The sequence below is a fragment of the Xenopus tropicalis genome, chromosome 3 (genome assembly GCF_000004195.4).
Source record: "Xenopus tropicalis strain Nigerian chromosome 3, UCB_Xtro_10.0, whole genome shotgun sequence".
Classification (NCBI taxonomy): domain Eukaryota; kingdom Metazoa; phylum Chordata; class Amphibia; order Anura; family Pipidae; genus Xenopus; species Xenopus tropicalis.
The window spans coordinates 25,133,123-25,153,504 of NC_030679.2; the positions used below are offsets into that span (position 1 = coordinate 25,133,123).

General features: G+C 37.7%; 1 protein-coding gene across 2 annotated transcripts; it reads right to left on the bottom strand.

Moving 5' to 3' along the window:
• Window positions 1-1,003: 1,003 nt before the first annotated feature.
• Window positions 1,004-19,709, bottom strand: fbxl21p. Of its 2 annotated transcripts, none has more exons than XM_004912774.4 (7): window positions 19,474-19,709; window positions 17,543-17,574; window positions 11,417-11,516; window positions 9,302-9,677; window positions 8,752-8,874; window positions 5,622-5,793; window positions 1,004-1,886 (listed from the first exon to the last, which is right to left on the bottom strand). In XM_004912774.4, exons 3-7 carry the CDS (start codon window positions 11,476-11,478, stop codon window positions 1,243-1,245), a joined length of 1,377 nt encoding a protein of 458 aa, XP_004912831.1. In that variant the 5' UTR covers window positions 11,479-11,516; window positions 17,543-17,574; window positions 19,474-19,709; the 3' UTR covers window positions 1,004-1,242. The 2 variants fall into 2 exon arrangements, with proteins under 2 accessions (XP_004912831.1, XP_002935952.1); XM_002935906.5 differs by having other exon boundaries at window positions 11,417-11,512; window positions 19,474-19,708.
• Between the last annotated feature and the right edge of the window lie 673 nt (window positions 19,710-20,382).

The following is a 20,382-nucleotide window of genomic DNA, read 5'->3' on the forward strand; positions in this document are numbered from 1 at the left end:
TATCAAACTCAAATATAATATTTATATATGCACAAAATATATTTAAGTGTATGCCATTATTTAGACCTAGAAACTGAAATGATATCAATGACACAAATAAATTAAAACACAAAATTAAATACTAATAATCAGTCTTTGATTGATTTTTTTTGGGGGGGTGTGACTGCAACTTTTTTTAAAAGGGGTTCCCCACCCAAAACTGATTTATCCCATTGATAAGAAAATTCTAAGCAACTTTCCATGTGAGTTGAAATTTTTGACATTATTTGTAAACAATAAAACAATATAACAGGAGTCAGTTTCCCTGCAGGTCTTTTTATCAACTGCCTTGCAACCCTGTTCAGGACTAGCAGTGCAAAGAATGTAAACAGACAAATACTGCTTTTAATTTACAAATCACTTTAGAACCACTAAAAATGTGTCATAAATGTATATTGGAAAGCTGTTTAGAATTACTAGTTAATAGTTGGAAGACTTTTTCCAACTATAACGTTTGAAAATACAGTATGTAATACAATTAATAATAAACAATAAATAATAAAGCAACTATGAAGGTAAAGGTTTAATTAATCAAGGTCATGATAAATAGTATGTAGCAGTGATAATTCTAAACAACAAAACTTGCTCAGTAATCTTGGAAACGTTTCCCCATTCATCCAAGTAGCTTCTTAAAATGAAGTGCTGAAACATTCCCATGATTACTGAGTGCAGTTGCTTAAGCATATCACTGCTAGATACTATATACCAGTGATCCCCAACCAGTGGCTCGGGGGCAACATGTTGCTCATCAACCCCTTGGATGTTGCTCCCAGTGCCCCCAAACCAGGTAGTTATTTTTGAATTCCTGACTTGGAGGCAAGTTTTGGTTGAATAAAAACAAGATTTACTACCAAATAAAGCCCCCTGTAAGCTGATAGTGTGCATAGAAGCTCACTAATAGCTAATCTTAGCCCTTATTTGGCTCCTCCATGAACTTTTATGGTGCTTGTGTTGCTCTCCAAGTCTTTTTACATTATACTGTGGCTCACGAGTAAGAAAGGTTGGGGATCCCTGCTATATACCATGGCCTGGATGAATGAGACCTTCACAGACAATCACATCATCCGTGCAAAGTTTTTATCCAGTACAAACCATGCCAATCAAGCAGTATTTTCACCATATATTTTAGAATCTGACTGTTGCATAGTAAGCAGAACCGAAGGCCAACGGAATTCTGAAGCTTCATGCTTTATACCGGCTTGCCTACCAAGTAGGCATCATATCTGGAAACCACATTCTGCCAAGATGCTTTGAAACTTCATAATGAATTTGCTCCAAGTTGTATTTGTTATCAGGAATGAGTACTTCTTCCATAATGGATAGCTGGGTGAGTCTCCTTCCACACATTTTTACAAACTCTACAAATGCACTGCAAGAGACCTCACACTCCCCAAGACCAATAGCAGTCAAGTTCTTGCATCGATCTGCAATTCGAATAAGCTCATCATCCAACGGTTGAAGCCCATTGGCGCACACAACCAGCTCAATTAGGCGTGGGCAGTTCATACCGATCCGTCCAAGCATTGCTTTGCTTACTGCCCGACCAAAGTAAAGATGAGTGACAGGAGTCTCTTCTCTGAAGAATGCATCAAATTCCTCTTCATACAGAAAGAAGTACATGACAATGTTCACCTTTGGTGAATGCTTGATAAGCGCATCCCAGCTTTGTTTCTTAATTGTATGAAATTGTGTTTGACCTGGATTTTCACTTACAACGTCAATGCGAAGGTGTTCGAGGCGAACGTGCTTCTCGGTGGAAAGGGCCAGTAATAGCTCATCGCTCAGAAGATGGTAATTAAGTGCTAGTTCTCGAAGGCCATGACACTGATCTGCCACGCACAGAATTCCTTTGAAAATAGGTAAATAGGTTAATTTATCTAAGAATATATATGATCTAACTTGCCACCAAAATAAATCCATGCAGTTTAGTAAGGATCGAGGTACAATTTTATTATTACAGAGAAAAGGAAATTATTCTTAAAAATTAGAATTATTTACTCAAAATGGACTTTGCTTATGTAATTTGGAGCTTCCAGATAACAGGTCCTATATCTGTACATAATTAAATTAGGAATCTAACAAAATACAAAAATAATGAGTTAGGACTTGGCGTGTTGCATGTTGGTCATGAGAAAACGACAATCCTGCAATATAGCTGTCAGTTTATCTCACAGGAGAAAAACATGTTCCTGATGATTGGCCAGTTGTGTGTTTTTCCAGTCCTGACCAATAACCATGTGATATGGTAATAAGTTCAGGGATCTGGAAGATTTAAGAAATGAATTTGCTGATGCATCACATTGACCAGTGCATAGTACACTGGCAGATAAGAAAGGAAAGAGGAGCCACAGCTTCTTTTCACTTCCTGCTGTTCCGATCATTTGGGATGTTTGCCGAATTCTCAGATCAGTTAAAGTGTGCCCATAGCGTGTATTGCCCAAAGTATATTCTCCTTCTGCCTGAGTGCATACCCATAAGTCTGTGTATGGCAGGTTTTTGTTTAAACACAGGCACTGGAATGGTAATAGTGACTCACTGAGTCACCTCGGTGTTCCATGACTTGTATAAAAGCTATTGGCCTTCAACCTTGTTTCTTTATATGTTCATGGAACTGCTTGGTGACTTATAAAATCTACATATATTTTACATTAGGGGTACATAATTCATTATGTTAGATGGAGCCTAGTGTGTAATATGAAAAATAATATACCTCCTGTTGAATATATGAGGCTATTGATGTTCTATGACATGTTCCATGACAATCGGCTTGTGGCCTTGTGCCCTTATATAGACATGGAAATTCATTATTCTCTATATTACATTGCATTATACCTTATGTAGTTTTTAAGTAAACATTGTAATATATATCACTAGATTTTGCATTTGGCCACTAGGTGAAACATCCACAAGGCAGAAAATTCTGTTAAAATCCATGGGATTTCTATTCACAACATTAAAAGCAGCTTATTGTTCCTAAGGCAGCCATACACATTCCTAAGGCAGCCATACAGATTCCTAAGGCAGCCATACACATTCCTAAGGCAGCCATACACATTCCTAAGGCAGCCATACACATTCCTAAGGCAGCCATACATATTCCTAAGGCAGCCATACACGTTCCAAGGCAGCCATACACGTTCCAAGGCAGCCATACACGTTCCTAAGGCAGCCATACAGATTCATAATGCAGCCATACATGTTCCTTAGGCAGCCATACAGATTCCTAAGGCAGCCATACACGTTCCTAAGGCAGCCATACAGATTCCTAAGGCAGCCATACATGTTCCTAAGGCAGCCATACAGATTCTTAAGGCAGCCATACACGTCCCTAAGGCAGCCATACAGATTCCTAACGCAGCCATACATGTTCCTAAGGCAGCCATACAGATTCCTAAGGCAGCCATATACGTTCCAAGGCAGCCATACAGATTCTTAAGACAGCCATACACGTTCCTAACGCAGCCATACACGTTCCTAAGGCAGCCATACAGATTCCTAAGGCAGCCATACACATAGTTACATAGTTACATAGTTACATAGGGTTGAAAAAAGACCAGTGTCCATCAAGTTCAACCCATCCAAGTAAACCCAGCACACCTAACCCACACCTACCAATCTTTACACTCACGTACATAAACTATAAATACAACCACTAATACTAACTGTAGATATTAGTATCACAATAGCCTTGGATATTCTGATTGATCAAGAACTCATCCAGGCCCCTCTTAAAGGCATTAACAGAATCTGCCATTACCACATCACTAGGAAGGGCATTCCATAACCTCACTGCCCTCACCGTGAAAAACCACCTACGCTGCTTCAAATGGAAGCTCCTTTCCTCTAATCTAAAGGGGTGACCTCTGGTGCGTTGATTGTTTTTATGGGAAAAAAGAACATCCCCCAACTGCCTATAATCCCCTCTAATGTACTTGTACAGAGTAATCATGTCCCCTCGCAAGCGCCTCTTTTCCAGAGAAAACAACCCCAACCTCGACAGTCTCACCTCATAGTTTAAATCTTCCATCCCCTTAACCAGTTTAGTTGCACGTCTCTGCACTCTCTCCAGCTCATTAATATCCTTCTTAAGGACTGGAGCCCAAAACTGCACTGCATACTCAAGGTGAGGCCTTACCAGGGACCTATAAAGGGGCAAAATTATGTTCTCATCCCTTGAGTCAATGCCCTTTTTTATACAAGACAGCACTTTATTTGCTTTAGTAGCCACAGAATGACACTGCCTGGAATTAGACAACTTGTTATCAACAAAAACCCCTAGATCCTTCTCCATTAAGGAAACCCCCAACACACTACCATTCAGTCGATAGTTTGCGTTTATATTATTTCTACCAAAGTGCATAACTTACACGTTCCTAAGGCAGCCATACACGTTCCTAAAGCAGCCATACATGTTCCTAAGGCAGCCATACAGATTCCTAAGGCAGCCATACATGTTCCTAAGGCAGCCATACAGATTCCTAAGGCAGCCATACACGTCCCTAAGGCAGCCATACAGATTCCTAACGCAGCCATACATGTTCCTAAGGCAGCCATACAGATTCCTAAGGCAGCCATATACGTTCCAAGGCAGCCATACACATTCTTAAGACAGCCATACACGTTCCTAACGCAGCCATACATGTTCCTAAGGCAGCCATACAGATTCCTAAGGCAGCCATACACGTTCCTAAGGCAGCCATACAGATTCCTGCTATGTACCGCACCACCATATACTTCTGGGCCTCCAAACTGCCCCTTCAGTTCAGGCGGGTGCATTCTCAGCACAGAATTTCCCCAAGGTTCTGTACCGCGCATGTGCCCTGCTGAGTTGTCAAAGGGGAGCTTGGGAAAAGAAAAAAGATGGCAGAGCACCAAGCTCTGCAAGCAGCAGCCTGGACTTTGGGCTTCCCTGAATAATGTTAAATTTCCTACTCCTTAACACAAACCCCAACATATTTTAATATGTGCCTTTTGTCTCTAGGTGGAGTATTAAAGGCAACCAACTGATCATTACTAAGGCGGCCATACGTAAGCCAGCTTGGTACTGTATCAGGCCAAATGGGAGGATTCTGTATGAGGGGCCCTACACAGCCTTAAAGCCTTTTCATTGTTCATTTATTTGGAATGTCAATACAATTGGAACAGCAGGAAGTGAAGATGAATGCGGCACCTTGTCACTTTTTCATCTGTCAGTTCATCATGTACTAGTCCTAGACAAGACAAGAGCCACATCCCCCTTTTTTAAAGGGCGTACTCAATATTCTAAATATCGTACATCTCTTAAATATCATTTTAAGCAACTTTGTCATATCAATTTCAAACTATTCTGTGATGTCAATAAGGAAAGAAACATCACAGTGCAATGCATTGTGGGTTATAAAGTTCCTCCTCCCATGCCAGGATTCAAACGATGCAGAAAGAAAAGAACCATTTCTGGATTTCAGCATATAAAATAGTATTTATTCATACTTTTTGAAAGAACAGATTACAGTGATAGGTATATTAGGGATTTCTGTGTTATGTGGGGCTCTAAAAAATTTGGTTTGAAAGCCAGAGTCCCCCTTTAAACAGCAAAGTCTTACCAGCAGGAGAGACGTGTGGACAACTGCTCATTTTAAGTAGTTTCAAAGTGTCGCTGTTATTTGCTACCAAAACCTTTAACGAAGGGTCGTCAACAGGCGTGTCGTCAATCTTTATGGATGACAGGGACTTCGAGTTCACAAAAACTACTGTCAGTGCAGAGACAAAATGAGACTGCAACAGAGAAAATACAGCTTAGAATTTATCTGTAAAGCATTAATCTGTTAAACAATGAGAGCTCTCAGCTTAAAACCTTTTCATTCCAATATCTGATTTACATGGACTCATATACTTGTGTTGTTCTAGGTGCAACAGTTTGGGGGCAATCTGCCATGTTTTCTACCCATAATGCAATCCTCTTTTTTTTTCTTTTTAGAATTCCAGCTTAATTTTACTGACAAATATCTCAATGTGATAATGCAGATGCCAAATGTTAAGCCGGTTAGTGACTGGCTTATATTTGGGTGCAATCTGTGCCTGTGCCCATTTGCAAAGGAGCACTGTCCTTTCTGTCTGGTCAAGACAACTGTTAGGTTTAGGGCTTCCTTGTTTCTTAAGTGGATCTGACTGTATCATATACTTGCTGCTTCATTTATTTCTAACAGTGAGCACTACAGCACAAATACTTATCCATTATCTAAGGATATAGGGTTTACCCCTTGTTTTAATTAAGAAAACAAATCATACTGGGTACATTTATCAGTGATCATTATCTAACAATTGATCCCAAATATTTCAAAATGAAATGAATGTAAAGAAATATTTGTGGTGAATCAGATCCATTTTTTTATGAATCCTTTGAATTTTATCCTGGAAAGTAAATGTAGTTTTCCAGGAGAGGTTGGACAATGACAAATATGAAATCTGATCGATTACCAGTTCATTCAGTTCTATCGAAATGTTAAAGTGTAGGAGGAGCAAAATTCCCATAGATATTTGATAAATTTGCTATAAATGTTGTAGTGTTTAATTATACAGTACAATAGGACAATACAGCATCACCCAAATCCAAGAAGAAAGGCAATTGTGCTGCAAACACATAGGGGCCCATATATGATTGGCCGAGCTTTCGTGCTCAGGACATGATAAGTAAGGCCCTATGTGACTCAACCACCAATAAAGAAAAAATTGCTCATTTTGTCATTTGGACCAGTGTGCAGTCTATGGGGCCGATTCACTTAAGTCCGAAAATACAAGTAATATTTATAGCATGCCTTAAAAATATTATCACTTCTTATATTTTTCGAGTTAAGGTTCGATCCACTAAAAGGATACTTGTCTGACTTAAGAAGCAATGTTATTTATGTTGCGATGACATATTTTTAAGTGATATTTTAAAGCATGCAATATATTTATGTGTTATTTCGTAGCATGCGATAATAGTGCACACTATTACGCACGCAACCGTTACTTTCTGAAAACTACCATTCTGAAAATTACCATTTCCCTGAAAACTGGAGGATGCATCACTGCAAACTCCATCTTGTCACCACAGACAATCACCAGCTGCAATGTTGTTTAGTAACGCCTACTCCTGGAATGTGGTAAGTTTCATAGTAATTATCGCCACATTTTATGCTTTTAATGCTTCAAATATATCTGTGAATTATGTGTTAGTATTATTTCTATTTGATAATTACCTCAATGCGATGGAAATAACGCTTTGAGATCATTAGGATTTTTGCGCATGCGATATAAGTTGTAATGCATGCAAAATGACTTTGATGAATCGGTACTTAATTATCGAACACTTTTTAACGCATAAAACTATGCGTTAAGCGTTAACGACCTTTAATGAATCGGCCCCTATATGTATTAAAAGATCTTACTAAATAAGTAGCTATTGTGCCATCTTTTGTGCAATTAAACCATATAGTGTAATAAACTCTCCAATGAACATTACATAGCAAAATGCATTGTTTTTATTCCATTTTCTTTACATGACATTACACGTGCCCCTAATGCAGATAGAATACATGCAGTGTATGTGTTAATCCAACTCACCACTGACATCAGGAGATTATACACTTTTACATTCGGTCACAAAAGGGGGGGGGGTATCATATGGGCTCAGCAAGTCAAAGGACACTAAGGGGTGGTCCAAACTTTTAGTATTTTATAAAATGGCCCTTTACTAGCAGCTTTGGAATTGATTTGCATTATTTATTTCTTTACAATTTTTGAATTATTTGCTAAATAATTCTAAATCTTTTCAATATCCAAAAGGGAGTCACCGACCCTGGCAGCTAAAAAAAAAACTATTGCTCTGTGAGGCTACAATTGTATTGTTATTGTTACTTTTTATTACTTATCCTTCTATTCAGTCCCTCTCTATTCATCTTCCAGTCTCTCATCCATGCCACTGCCTGGTTGCTAGGGTCAATAAGACACTAGAAACAGATAGCTGCTGAAATGCTAAGGCGAAGAGCTGCTGAAAAGAAAGCGAAATAACCAAAAAATAAATAATAAAGACCAACTGAAAATATCAGAATATCACATCATAGTAATAGTAAATTTAAAAGCAAACTACCTCTTTAAGTTCATCTATCTTACCATTAACTCACAGAACAATCTATTGCAATTGTCATCTTAGGGTACCAGTGACCCCCTGTGTAACACAGAAAGTTCTTCTGCCCTTAACCTTTTGTATGCCTTAACCCTGCATATTCTTTGACTGAAAACATTATTTAACTGTAGGAATGTGTTCTGATTTGCTTTAAACTAATCTTAACTCTCCTTATTTCTGTCACTGAGCTGCTTAACATTATGAATGCAATAGATATGGCTGTTGTGTCTCAATAAGGAAAATGGAAAGGTTTTTTAAATGATAGGATTTGTATGTTAAGCCCTTTGTCACTTTTCATTTGGTAAACATATTCCAAAAGGAGGTCAGGTTATCTTGGCCTTTTCTAATTATAGCAGCAAGGGATAGCTCTTCGTTACAGAAATAGGCATCTGGCATAGGTTAAAGTTTCACTTTAGGATAACTCTATCAGTATGCAGCAGTGGCCCAGATATAATCTGCAGTGCACTGTTCCAGGCAATGTGCTTGTGTGTTTATTTGTGTGAAGAAAAACATGAGCAAATTGGGAATGCTATCTTTCCTAGTTTAATAATCTCTATTCACACTACCTTAGATACATTCATGAAACTGGGTTTTGCCGTTGATATGAGTCCGAGGGTTTTGATGGAACAGTTCACAAGCTGGGAAAGAATATCACAAGCTGCTTCTGCCGACTCAGTGCAACTGTCAACCTAGGTTGAAAAAAAAAAGCAACAATTATTATTTTCCTTAATTAAGACAATCCTATATACTGTATTAAACCTTTAAATAAAACATTACCTATTGTAAGTTTTTTTAGGTATAGGAAATATTAACCAAATACGAGTACTCCACAGTGTATCGACAGTGCTGCAGTGTCATTTGTAATTGTAAGTCAGTATTTGTATGCATTTTGTTTTACAACTATGCTCTTCTTTTGTACAGTGCTGTAGAATATACAGCCAGTTAGTTCAATGCCATTGCCTGCATAGTGTTTCTAACTAGCTAAATTAGCTGGGGCTTAAAAGTTTTGACATGGAATTTTTGCCCAAGTGTTGCTCTGGACTCTGTAAGTTTAAGGTACAAATACCTACATTCCAAACAGATTCCCCATGAAATGCTCTTGTTTCACATTCTTACCTTAAAGCTAACATACTGAAGATGATCTGCATGCTTTTTGATAATCTGTTGAATGAGATCAGGGTGGGTGGATTTCAAGTATGAAGTAGCTGGCTGATTCAGTTCAAACTCAAACTTTCTCCACAGCTCAGGGATATGAAAAACTTCATTCCATCGCCGGCACACAGATGACGCACGAGCACGATCTACTAAAGGAAGATACTGAAAAATATGCAGCACAACATGGTGTGGCAGATTGCCCCAGTCTAACGTGCAGGACTGCATTTGTGCTTTGCACATCTTTGATGATGGGCTCTCCATTTTCTGTTTTTTCATTCTTTGTGGTGATTTTACAAGTTGACTATCAATTGTTACTGTTACTCTACCTCGTTTCATTCTATGGAAAAAAAATACACAAAAATAAATAATGTACACAATTTACTATATATTAGGCTCTTCTAAAAATTACACATGAAGGGGACCTTAACCTTAACCTTTGTTTAACAAATATAACTGCCAGTTTAAATCCCAAAAACATGAAGTTAAATATGGTGCACTTTATGCTTAAGGCTTCTGTTTATGACTGGAGCTACTGGAGCCCTTTAAAAATATTGCCTCAAAAAAGATTTCCCCAGAGCTCTATATCTCCTGAATCTCAGATGGGCAGCCTGATATTCCCACCAAGAACATACAGCTGTCCAGATTACAATAAACACATATATGGGTTTAATATGATTATGTACACGCTAAATCATTTGTTGCATCATTGTATTTTTTATGGTTTTTGAATTATTTAGCTTTTTGTTTAGCAGCTCTCCAGTTGGAATTTTGGCAGTATCTGGATGCTAGGGTCCAATATAACCTAGCAACCAGGCAATGTAAGAGACTGGTTCTATACATCCATTATTTTTCTGGGGAATAATGACTTTCTGACAGGGTCATACCTATCAACTACTGTTCCTTTTACAGTAAACATTAGGGGAAAACGTTAATATTTTTAATAGCTGATGACGCTAACTAAAGCTACTTGTTATATTCATATGCTTTGGAGGTAAAGGGCCCCAAGGTTGGATGTCAAACCTGTCTCTGGGGGCAACATACGGGACACTGCCATATAAACCTTACTCATAAGCAGGGTACACTTCCCCTTTAACAGTGGCACCTGCATTGTGATGAGAGGTGACTTCACCCTAGGAATGTGACAGTTGGTTTAGTCCATTGGTTGGATTATTGCCAGAAAACACTTATTTATAAGAAAAAAGAAGGAAAATATTTAAGTGACGCCCCACCCCAGACTAGCAGAAGTTGCTCCTCTCACTGATTTTAGTGAATTTGGAGAATTTTCCCCTAAAATGGGCTTTGGAGATGCCTTTAATCTTAGTGCTGGTTGGGAGACACAGGCCCAGGATTTGGCAGTTATACAGGGCTGCCAGACACTGCACTTTTGCATTTTGGTGCCTATGTTAGTAAATCAGTCCTTGTGCCTATTCAGTGTCCTTGATAACATCTAATCCCATTAGACCTGGCAACTGAAATCAAGCATTTCATCCAGTTTGCATTTCTCCTATTCATACATTATCCTAACTTTCACACAAATGCCTGGTTGCTATTTTTAAAGTGGAATACAACAAAGTATTATGAGTTGCAGTGCAATTCATTGAAATGATGGATTTTTAAGTACTACATTGTATCCATAGCAACCGACCACAACTCTGCTATCATTATTGAAGCTTGCTTTAGACCAATCAAAACCCCATTGCTATGATGTTTTTATTAGTCCTGCACTTCTGTACCCAAGTCACCCAAAGGGCATAACTGGGCCTTGGGGCGATCTGAACCTTAAACATAATAACTAGAAATGTTAAACTTACCATTAAAGCCCTAAGGTTTAGCATAAAAACATCATTTGTAGCATTTTAACTTAAATTGTTGTTGAGTTTAGTGCTTCTTGCGGTCAGTAATGAAGAGAAATAAATAATTTGTCTAATCTGTAGATTTATTCTGATTTGGCAATTTCACTTTAATTCTTTTACAGGAAATGTGCATTGTAATTGACTGTGTGAGAAATGTACTAGACCTCTTAAGCACAACGCAATGCAAAGTTATTGTGAATAAAATAATGCCATTCTTCCTTACCTAAAAAATGCTTCCAAGTTATAACTTGCACTGGATGTATGAACTGAGGTAACCGCTGCCATGGGGCATTCACCAGCATTCGTCCACTTTCACTTTCTAGCTTGGTAAAAATAGAAAAAAATAAAACAAATCAGAAAAGAATGGGACAGAGGCAATTTAGTAACATTTAAAACTGACTTGGTCACTATTCACTTCTTGAACACAGAATATAACTTCATAATTATGAATTTTATCTTTGCTTGCATTTTTTTCCAGCAATTTTGTGCAATTTTTTTCACACTTATAGCATTTCTGGGCTGCTTGAGGGCCGTGACACATGGCTGATTATGGACCCCCCATATCCAGTTGGAACTTGGGCAAATACCCCTTGCCCCTTGTCCAATATAGCACCTCTGAGTGCCTCAACACAGCTAATGTATTGGTGCTACTGTCATGTACTATAGGACAGTATTCATGCTGAGCACCTTAGCTTCAAACCTAAATTTGGTCTTCATTTATTTTTTTATTTGTGGTTTTTGAATTATTTAGCTTTTTATTCAGCAGCTATCTGGCTGTTAGGGTCTAATTTAACCTAGCAACCAGGCAGTGGTTTGAAAAAGAGGTAGGGATATGAATAGAGGAGGGCCTAAAAAGACAGCTAAGTAATAAAATGTAACAATAGTAATTCAGTAATAGTAATAGTAATGCAGTTTTCCGGCTACTGAAATCTAGAAAGAGTCAAAAGAGGAAGGCAAATATTTTAAAAAATGAAGACCAGCTGAAAAGTTGCTAAAAATAGGCCATTCTATAACATACTAAAGTTAACCTGAAGGTGAACTACCCCTTTATAAGAAGCTTGATTTTAATTGATTTGTGCTAGTTCTTTACACACTCTCAAAACTGCTGGCTCCTGTAAATGAATAAAAAGTGATATAAAAAGCGATATAAGGCAAGCCACAGCACCAGAACTGCAGGACAAACAAACTGTTCCATATATTACATGAAAATAATGTAACAGTTTAATTATCTATTTTGAAAGGTCTTGTTGCTTGTTAATCTATCCAGGGCACATCATAAAAAATAAGTGTTCTGACAAAAGTAGTGCATCCATCAGTTGTCCGCTAATTAGACGTTCTATCTATATTTCTTTCAAGCAGGCAGGCCAGTCAAAATAAATAGAGAGGTGTATTAAATTAGATCCCCATGCCCCAATTAAAGATGAGCAGGTTTTGTATGTCAGCGATTAAAAAAAGTATGTTAAGGACTGAGATAGGGCTGGCTTTAAAAATGAATCACGATGTCGACCTAATTACTACTGGAAGCCTCAGCTGAAACCCTGACTCCTCTGTGATGCAAAATTGCACTGTAAAACTGGTTGCACAAAAGGGAAATGAACTCCTAGCTGTGATATTGACAGTGCGTACATCTTCCAGAAGTGGCAAGGTCACCAAAGTCTTGTTAGATTTAAAGGTAAATATGAAGACAGAGCATTAGTTCTGAAATGCCCTGGACTTGTGATCATATCTTAAAAAAATGCATTGACCTAGGGTACTGCCAAAATGATGGCACTCACACATAAAGTACGCTAGTAGGGGGTAAGTGACTACAACTTTTTTTCCCCTTAAACAGAAAAGAAACACATTGTTTTTGCTTTGTGATTATGTTCAATACAGTAGTAAGCACTAGGTATTCACATAGACTTCATAGAATTCATCCTATTTGAGGCCTTCACCCCACTTTGATATGCTACCATGATCCAGGGCTTGACCCTAATGTGTACAGCAAAACATTTTTAGGACCCTTCCAGCTCTCAAACCTTGGGAGAGAAATTCTTGCGTACACCCAAATTAAAATTCTACATTTGTCTTGATTCCACTGGGCCCTCAATATTGGTGGATTTTGATCCAAGCTCAACACTGGCTGAGCAATCTGTGTTTTGGATTTTATTGTCTACAGAAGAACTGCAAACTCAACGCTCAATGTTCACATAATTTATTGTATATTGTATTTTGTACACACTTTTTCAAAATCTTTATGCACAGTGTCAGGTGGGTGAGAACCAGTATATACAACATATACATATATTACTCACTGTGAGGGAACGACTTTGGGAGTAACATCAATATGTGCCACAATTGAAGAAAATATATATGTATAACACCCACACATTCAGAAACTCTTCCCAGACACCATAACCCCTCAGTGTTGGAGATGTTGAGAACAAAAGGGTCCGTTATTTCATATGCTTTGGAGATGTTCTACTTCTACTAAATCCAATTATATTGATCTAATGATAATTATACTGGGAGACACGGTTCCTTTATTAGAAAATCCTGCCTAAAGAATAGAAACCACTTTTTAACAGTTGTGAGAGGGATAACAGCAAATCAGTCCACTGATGCTACTGGAAATCAGTAGCATCTCCAGCCTCCTTGTTGAGGTAAACAGACTGTGTAAAAACATGATTCAATAGATATGTTTGGTACATTATGGCATAACTGGCATGTGTTAGAGCTCAACAAATTATGAACAATTAGTTAATAATAACTAAAATAAAGCATTTTGGAAGTACCTATGTACTCCCAATTTAAGCTGATCCTGGAAAAAGTGGAGGGGCATGCCTACTAAGCTAAAGGGCATATATTTATAATAAAAGGATGAGCAGCACATGTATTATAGTCAGTGAAATTCAATTTGCAACAGAATAGAAGAAGTTGCTTACCAAGAAAAACTTTAAAAATTAAAAAAACACAAAAACCAAGGTATTATGGTCAGTTAATGGGGAAGGGCAGTAAGATTTAGGGGTGACGAATGGCTGGAACCATCCCTGATTTTCTGAATATTCATTGTACAATGTATTCTTTTGAAAAAACTACAAAGGAAATCATGGCCAGCAATGTGAGATAAACAAATAGTTGTGCCAAGAGCTTCAAGTCTGCTTTAACTTGCCTTGCCATTGCTGGCAAAATCACTCCTGAGCGTAATAATGTGACACAGTAACCAAAACAAAGCAGCAGCACAAGTGAAATGATTCTCTTAGAGTGAGAAAGGCATCAAAAATGGCGCTCAATCTGTTCGAGGGGGCCCATTATCTAACATATCATTGCCCACAAGAAAGAGCACACAAGAGATTAAAGAGGCACTTGTACAACTCCTATTACAGCCAAGGCAGATATACAAAGGGTAAACCTAACACTATTTAAAAGCTATTTGCCAAAGCTAAAAAAAACTATCCATGGTAGAAGATACACTATCTTGCTATTAGAGGTCTGTATGTGCTTTACCTGTGTTTCTGACACAACTGATGGACTCCCACAGGTAAAGCACATACAGACCTCTAATAGTAAGACTGCTTAAAAGCATGTAAAGCCACACAGGGGACTGCTGTGCGCAGTTCCAAGATATCTTAAAACATTCTGAAACAAAAAGATTAAGTATGCCATGCTGTAAAAATATCTGGTTATCACACAACAATATAACTCCTTGTTATCTTCAAAGATTTACTACTTGCATGCTATGAGAAGGAGGTTCAAGGTGTAAATGAAAAAAAATGAAAAACCTTAAAGTGCACTCAGACCTTGTTGTTTATTAAACAACCATTGTTTTGTATGACTATAAAAAGCAGAATAGAATTTCTGTGTAAGACTTTCCCTACCAATATTTGCTTACAAAACAAATAACAATATAATATGATAAAACAATGGAAGTGTTTCTATTATCCAAGTATGCATATAAGTATATAAATATGTATAATTATACTATTGCACAAGTGACATGTATATCATCATGACATTCTTGTGGTGTAAGGCCTATTAGAAGGACATACATTTGAAATGTTCTTATACACATTGCAGAATAACTAGGAATAACATGACCATTCAGACAGATTTATTTGTAATTGGCCTTATAGTGTTGGCCACAGTCCCTAAATCATGATCAACATACCCCTTTCAAAAGTCACATCTCAACCATAGATTCAGTTCACCAGTACTGTATGAGCATGCTACAGAGCTCTTGGGGTAAATGGCAATATACCCCCTTTATGTAGTTCCTATGCATCAAAGATTTTTCTTACATATAACACTTTGCAACCAAATTTATGCAGCATTACAAAAAGTATGCACAAGTATACCTGATCAGTAAAGTCTTGCTGAAGGTCTAGTTTTTCACCATTCCATAGACTTCTAAAGGTAAATTAATTTCCAGTTATTTGCAATAGCCTTCCTCTAAAGGGTCCCTAAGATTCCTTAGGAAGTCAAGCACTAATACACCCTTTTAATGATTTGCATGTAATTGCATGCATGGATGCTAGGTAACCCTGTAATTACCCCCAGCTTGGACAATAAGCCCAGGGTTACTTGGCATGTTGCATCCATGGATGCAACTGACATGCTTCAAGTGAATCCATAAACTAATGCCAAAATAGCTGCAAACAGCCTCAGTAAAGTTACTTATCAAGGGAAATATACACCACCTATATATAAATCTTTTATACCAACACGATAAGAGGGGTATGAGGGCCTTGGTTCCCCTGAGTGTCTCCAAGGCCTTTGACACTGTTGAACAGGAGGATCTGTAGTCTGCAATGAGAGCCTCTAGGTTCAACTCCAGTTAGCTGGTTTAACTATACAGGTATGTACAACCCAGGGTAGGCATCAGGGCAAATAGTCTAAGCCATTTGATACTTCCAGGGGTACAGGACAGGGATAATCCCATCTCTATGTATTCGGGTCCTGCTCTAATACAAATCAGCCATGCTGTAATAATAACTGACATGAACAAGCTGCTAAATATTGACCTAGATATTTGTCCTAAGCCCTTATCAGAATAAGTGATTAACTTTCTATTACACGCAACTAAAATTAAGCAATTCCCTTACCAGATATATGGCCAGTTAAAAAATAATGTACAGGTACACTAATAGAGCTAATAATAACATGTTCCCAATAATTTGGGATTTATGGATAAATTGCTATCCATTTTCATGAGCAATAAATCAGTACAACCTTTTTTGTTAGACTACAGGTGGCCATACATGTAAAGATCATTTTCAAAGTTGGCAAATGATGTGTGGTGCCAAATTGGACTGACCAGATTGTTGACCAGCTCAGATTATACTGTGTGGCTATAGGGAACGGCTGACTAAGGACAGCATCAATGCATCCTCACCCAAACAAGATTTTTAAACCTGCCCGATAGATATCTGGATGATTCTCAAACAAATATTGGTCAGGCAAGCAGTCCCACATGTGCCCCATATGTTGCCCAATAAACTGCCGACTTGGTCTAGAATGGCCAGCTTGTGTATGGCCAGCTTTATCCTGTATACAATAACTAGGTGTTAATGTATTGTCTAAGTATGAGAGGTGATTTGTATGAAAATCATTTATTAGCAAAACCCAGCAAGAGCTCACAGATTACCTTTTTGTAATTAAAGGTCCTTAAAGTAAAGTGCATAAATAATAAAAATATGTTGCACTATACATAAAGCATGGGAAGAAAATCCATCCTTATGCCCCAGTCCTGTTAGTCATGGAAGCCCAGATGTAATACCTCCATGAGGTCCTTGGGAACTAATTTCCCAAACTAATTTCCACCAACTCCTAGAATGTTAGTGCTGCATACACATAATAGTACAGATAGAAGAAAAGTTGCAGAACTTGCCATTGTGGTTTCAAACAGCAGGGAAACATCAATCATTTTTGGTACAGAAAAATGCAATACGGTAGTTCTTATTTACAGTGTAAAACAGTAGATTTGGTGGTCTTTAAAACTATGCCTAAACACACACATATATCTCAGTCCCTACTATACCAATGTCACATTCATAATTTACTTAATACAGTTATTCTCAGGAAAAATGTTTCAGTAGCCACAACCAAACATTGGTGACCACATAGTGAACATCCAGGGTCTTCTATGGCAATGACTTAACAGTTTTAAATGCTTAGAATTATGTATTGTATCTTCCTTTATATGTATATCATAGAATTAATCACATTACATTGCCTAAAGCAAAGTGGTACTTCACAAAGTACACAGCATAGCTAAAGGACAACCAAATCAGCATACATATATACTACATGGTTAAGGAATACAGCATAAAAACAATATTTTTAAGTTTTACAAAGCAATTATTAGTCTTACCTTATATATGGCGCGTTGCTTTGCCCTGTAGGCTGTATGTAAAATAAAAGGTAAATTGTAAGGAAAAAGTCTGTATGTATTGCAATGTTTTCAAGTCACTTGAAGACATTCATAAAGTTCAAGATAAATGATGCAATACTGCATCTTTCACAATTCAAGTTTCTTTGCATTAAAAAAAAAACTCAAATTCGAATTATGGTTTAAAAACTTGAATATCTGGTGTCTATTAAGTGCAAAAAAAAAAAAAAAATTTTGCCTTATATAAGCTTGAGAGTTTCTATGGGAGTCGTCCGAGGCAAAGTCAATCTATATTTTCAGTTTGAGATATTTGATTTCTTTGAGTTTTACGAGTTTACCACATTAATAAATAAGTGAGCATTCCATATGAGAGTTTATTCGATTTAGAAAAGCTAAAACTCGAATTCAAACTCGGAAATTGGCAAATAAGCCATTTCTTTTTAAAATGATAATAACATGTCATGTTACCTGTAGGAAGACAGAAATGCCTCAGGGTATTGAAAAGCGGCTATCAAAGGTAAATATAGGGTGACTCGTCAGTTTCAGGTTCAGCCAGAAACAACAACTTAATCTTGGCCTTGATCTGGTCTTGCACCTTGGCGTATGAGCGACGTCACAAACATAACATACCATAAGGGCATTAACCATGATCTATGTAAACACCACACTGTTCCTACCTCCAGGCTGTGGGTTTTTTCCCTTCATGTTTTCCTGAGGGGAGCTAATTTACAAATCCCCTTTGTCCTCCTGACCTGGAGAGCCATGCTCCAGATTCTGCAAGGGATCTCGCTTCTGCTTTTAATCTGTATATCTTTTCTAAAGTGCGTCATCTCTGACCCCAAATAGTGACCTTATCACTTGACGTGCTACTGTATGCACATGTTCACTTGGACACAAGCCAAACATATTCCGTGCGAGGTACCACAACACCACAATATTCAAGAAGGACACAAGATGGTTGCAGATACCTTTCTCTGTGGTTGTAAAGTTGGCCTAGTTCTGTTTCTATCAAACTGTGCAAGTTCAGCAGAACATTTATACAATTTTTGCTTTCAAAATTAGGGTTGGTCATTAAATAGCCAGGTCACATGGTTATCAAGACTTATATATTTTGAGTAATACCAGCATAGCTGTATGATACTAATATGCCTCATTATATACTGCCCATAACAAGTAATCATTTTCATAGGGTTTGCCAGGAAACATGTTCCTGAATTAACAGAAACCTGGAAATTACCCTATTATTATTATTATTATTATTAACAACAACACATATTTATAAAGAGAAAGCAATGCTGTGCTATAAATAGAAAATAGGTATCAACACTCAACATACATCTTACATACAAAAATACTTGATTAAAAAGGTAAAGTGCATCAATTATATGCTTTAATATCCAATTAAAATCCCACACCAACAGTTAGCTGAGTGTTATGATTGTATGACCTTATTACATTGATTTTTCATGTAGAAAACAAGTTGTCAGAAAGAGACCTGATAGAACTCGAGACGTCTTGATATCGCACGTACAGGTTTTGCAGCAGGGTAGCAAAGCAGATTTACTTTCCTTCCTTACTTCCTGGTATGTTTTGCATTGAGGTATACAGCAAAATAAACAGTGTCAATAGGGAACACTCCTTGCAGTTTATGACCATTCTGTCTTGTTTCTGTGTTAATATTTTACAAGAAGGGCCTATGCAGTTTTCTCAGACAAACAGCACCGGTATTATTTTCTCTGTGGAATCACCTGCTTGGGAATGCTTAATAAGGTTAAACCCCCCTTAAATGCATCAGGTCAACCCTGAAGGGACTGTGTGCACCTTCTATTCCATTTGCAGGGACATAAGCAAAACAGTAATTACACAATTAGCAGCTGCTCATTCCTGCCAGCAAATAAACAACACAGGCCTACCTTTTCTTGGCTTGCTGCTGCTGCAGTTTGTATGAGGAAAAAGAAACTGGCTGTCTGCGTAGTTTGCTTAAGAAGATCTGTCACACTGTGCAGGCTGCTTGATGGCTTTTTCTCTGAGACGCTTCCCCCCCCCTCCCAATGTTTCTGTGTTGCTGTGAGGGAAAAGTAGGTCACTGTGTCGGGGAGGCTGTGGGGAAGGAGGAGATCTGGCCGCCATCCAACCTCTGACATAGATCAATAAAACAAATAACAGGACTGGGTATTTTCTTTAAAGCAAGAGAAACATATTATTCTGGAGGGTAAACTATAAACTGCACGGTTTGCTATGGTCAGCAATTTGTCATGCCGGTGGCAATTCACAAACTGAAGTGTTCATTTTAGACAAACGAAAAGATGCAACTGTTACTGCAAACTTCAAGCACAAAGTGCAACAGTCATACAGTATATATGGTGGAGTGCTGGAGGAATGAAATCATACTGATATGGGATCTATTTTCCCCAAACCAAATATTTAGAAAGCTCCGATTTACAGTAAGGCCATCTCCCATATACTGTGTTTTAATCAAATAATTCACATTTCTAAAAAAAGGATTTCCTATTTATCGGTACAGGTATAGGCCCCGTTATGCAGAATGCTCGGGACTAAGGGTATTCCAGATAAGGGGTCTTTTGGTAATTTTGATCTTCATACCTTAAGTCTACTAAAAAAAACAATAAAACAGTAATTAAACCCAGTAGGATTGTTTTGCATCCAATAAGGATTAATTATATCTTAGTTGGGATCAAGTACAGGTACTGTTTTATTATTACAGAGAAAAGGGAATCATTTAACCATTAAATAAACCCAATAGGGCTGTTCTGCCCCCAATAAGGGGTAATTATATCTTAGTTGGGATCAAGTACAGGGTA

What these genes read in the sequence shown, in the direction of transcription:
- fbxl21p (XM_004912774.4), bottom strand. Translation starts at nt 11,478, where the DNA reads ATGGCAGCGGTTACCTCAGTTCATACATCCAGTGCAAGTTATAACTTG. An exon ending in AACTTGGAAGCATTTTTTAG is followed by an intron (nt 9,678 to 11,416) that starts GTAAGGAAGAAT and finishes TTTTTTCCATAG; the next exon opens with AATGAAACGAGGTAGAGTAA. An exon ending in GTTTCATGAATGTATCTAAG is followed by an intron (nt 5,794 to 8,751) that starts GTAGTGTGAATA and finishes TCTCTGTTGCAG; the next exon opens with TCTCATTTTGTCTCTGCACT.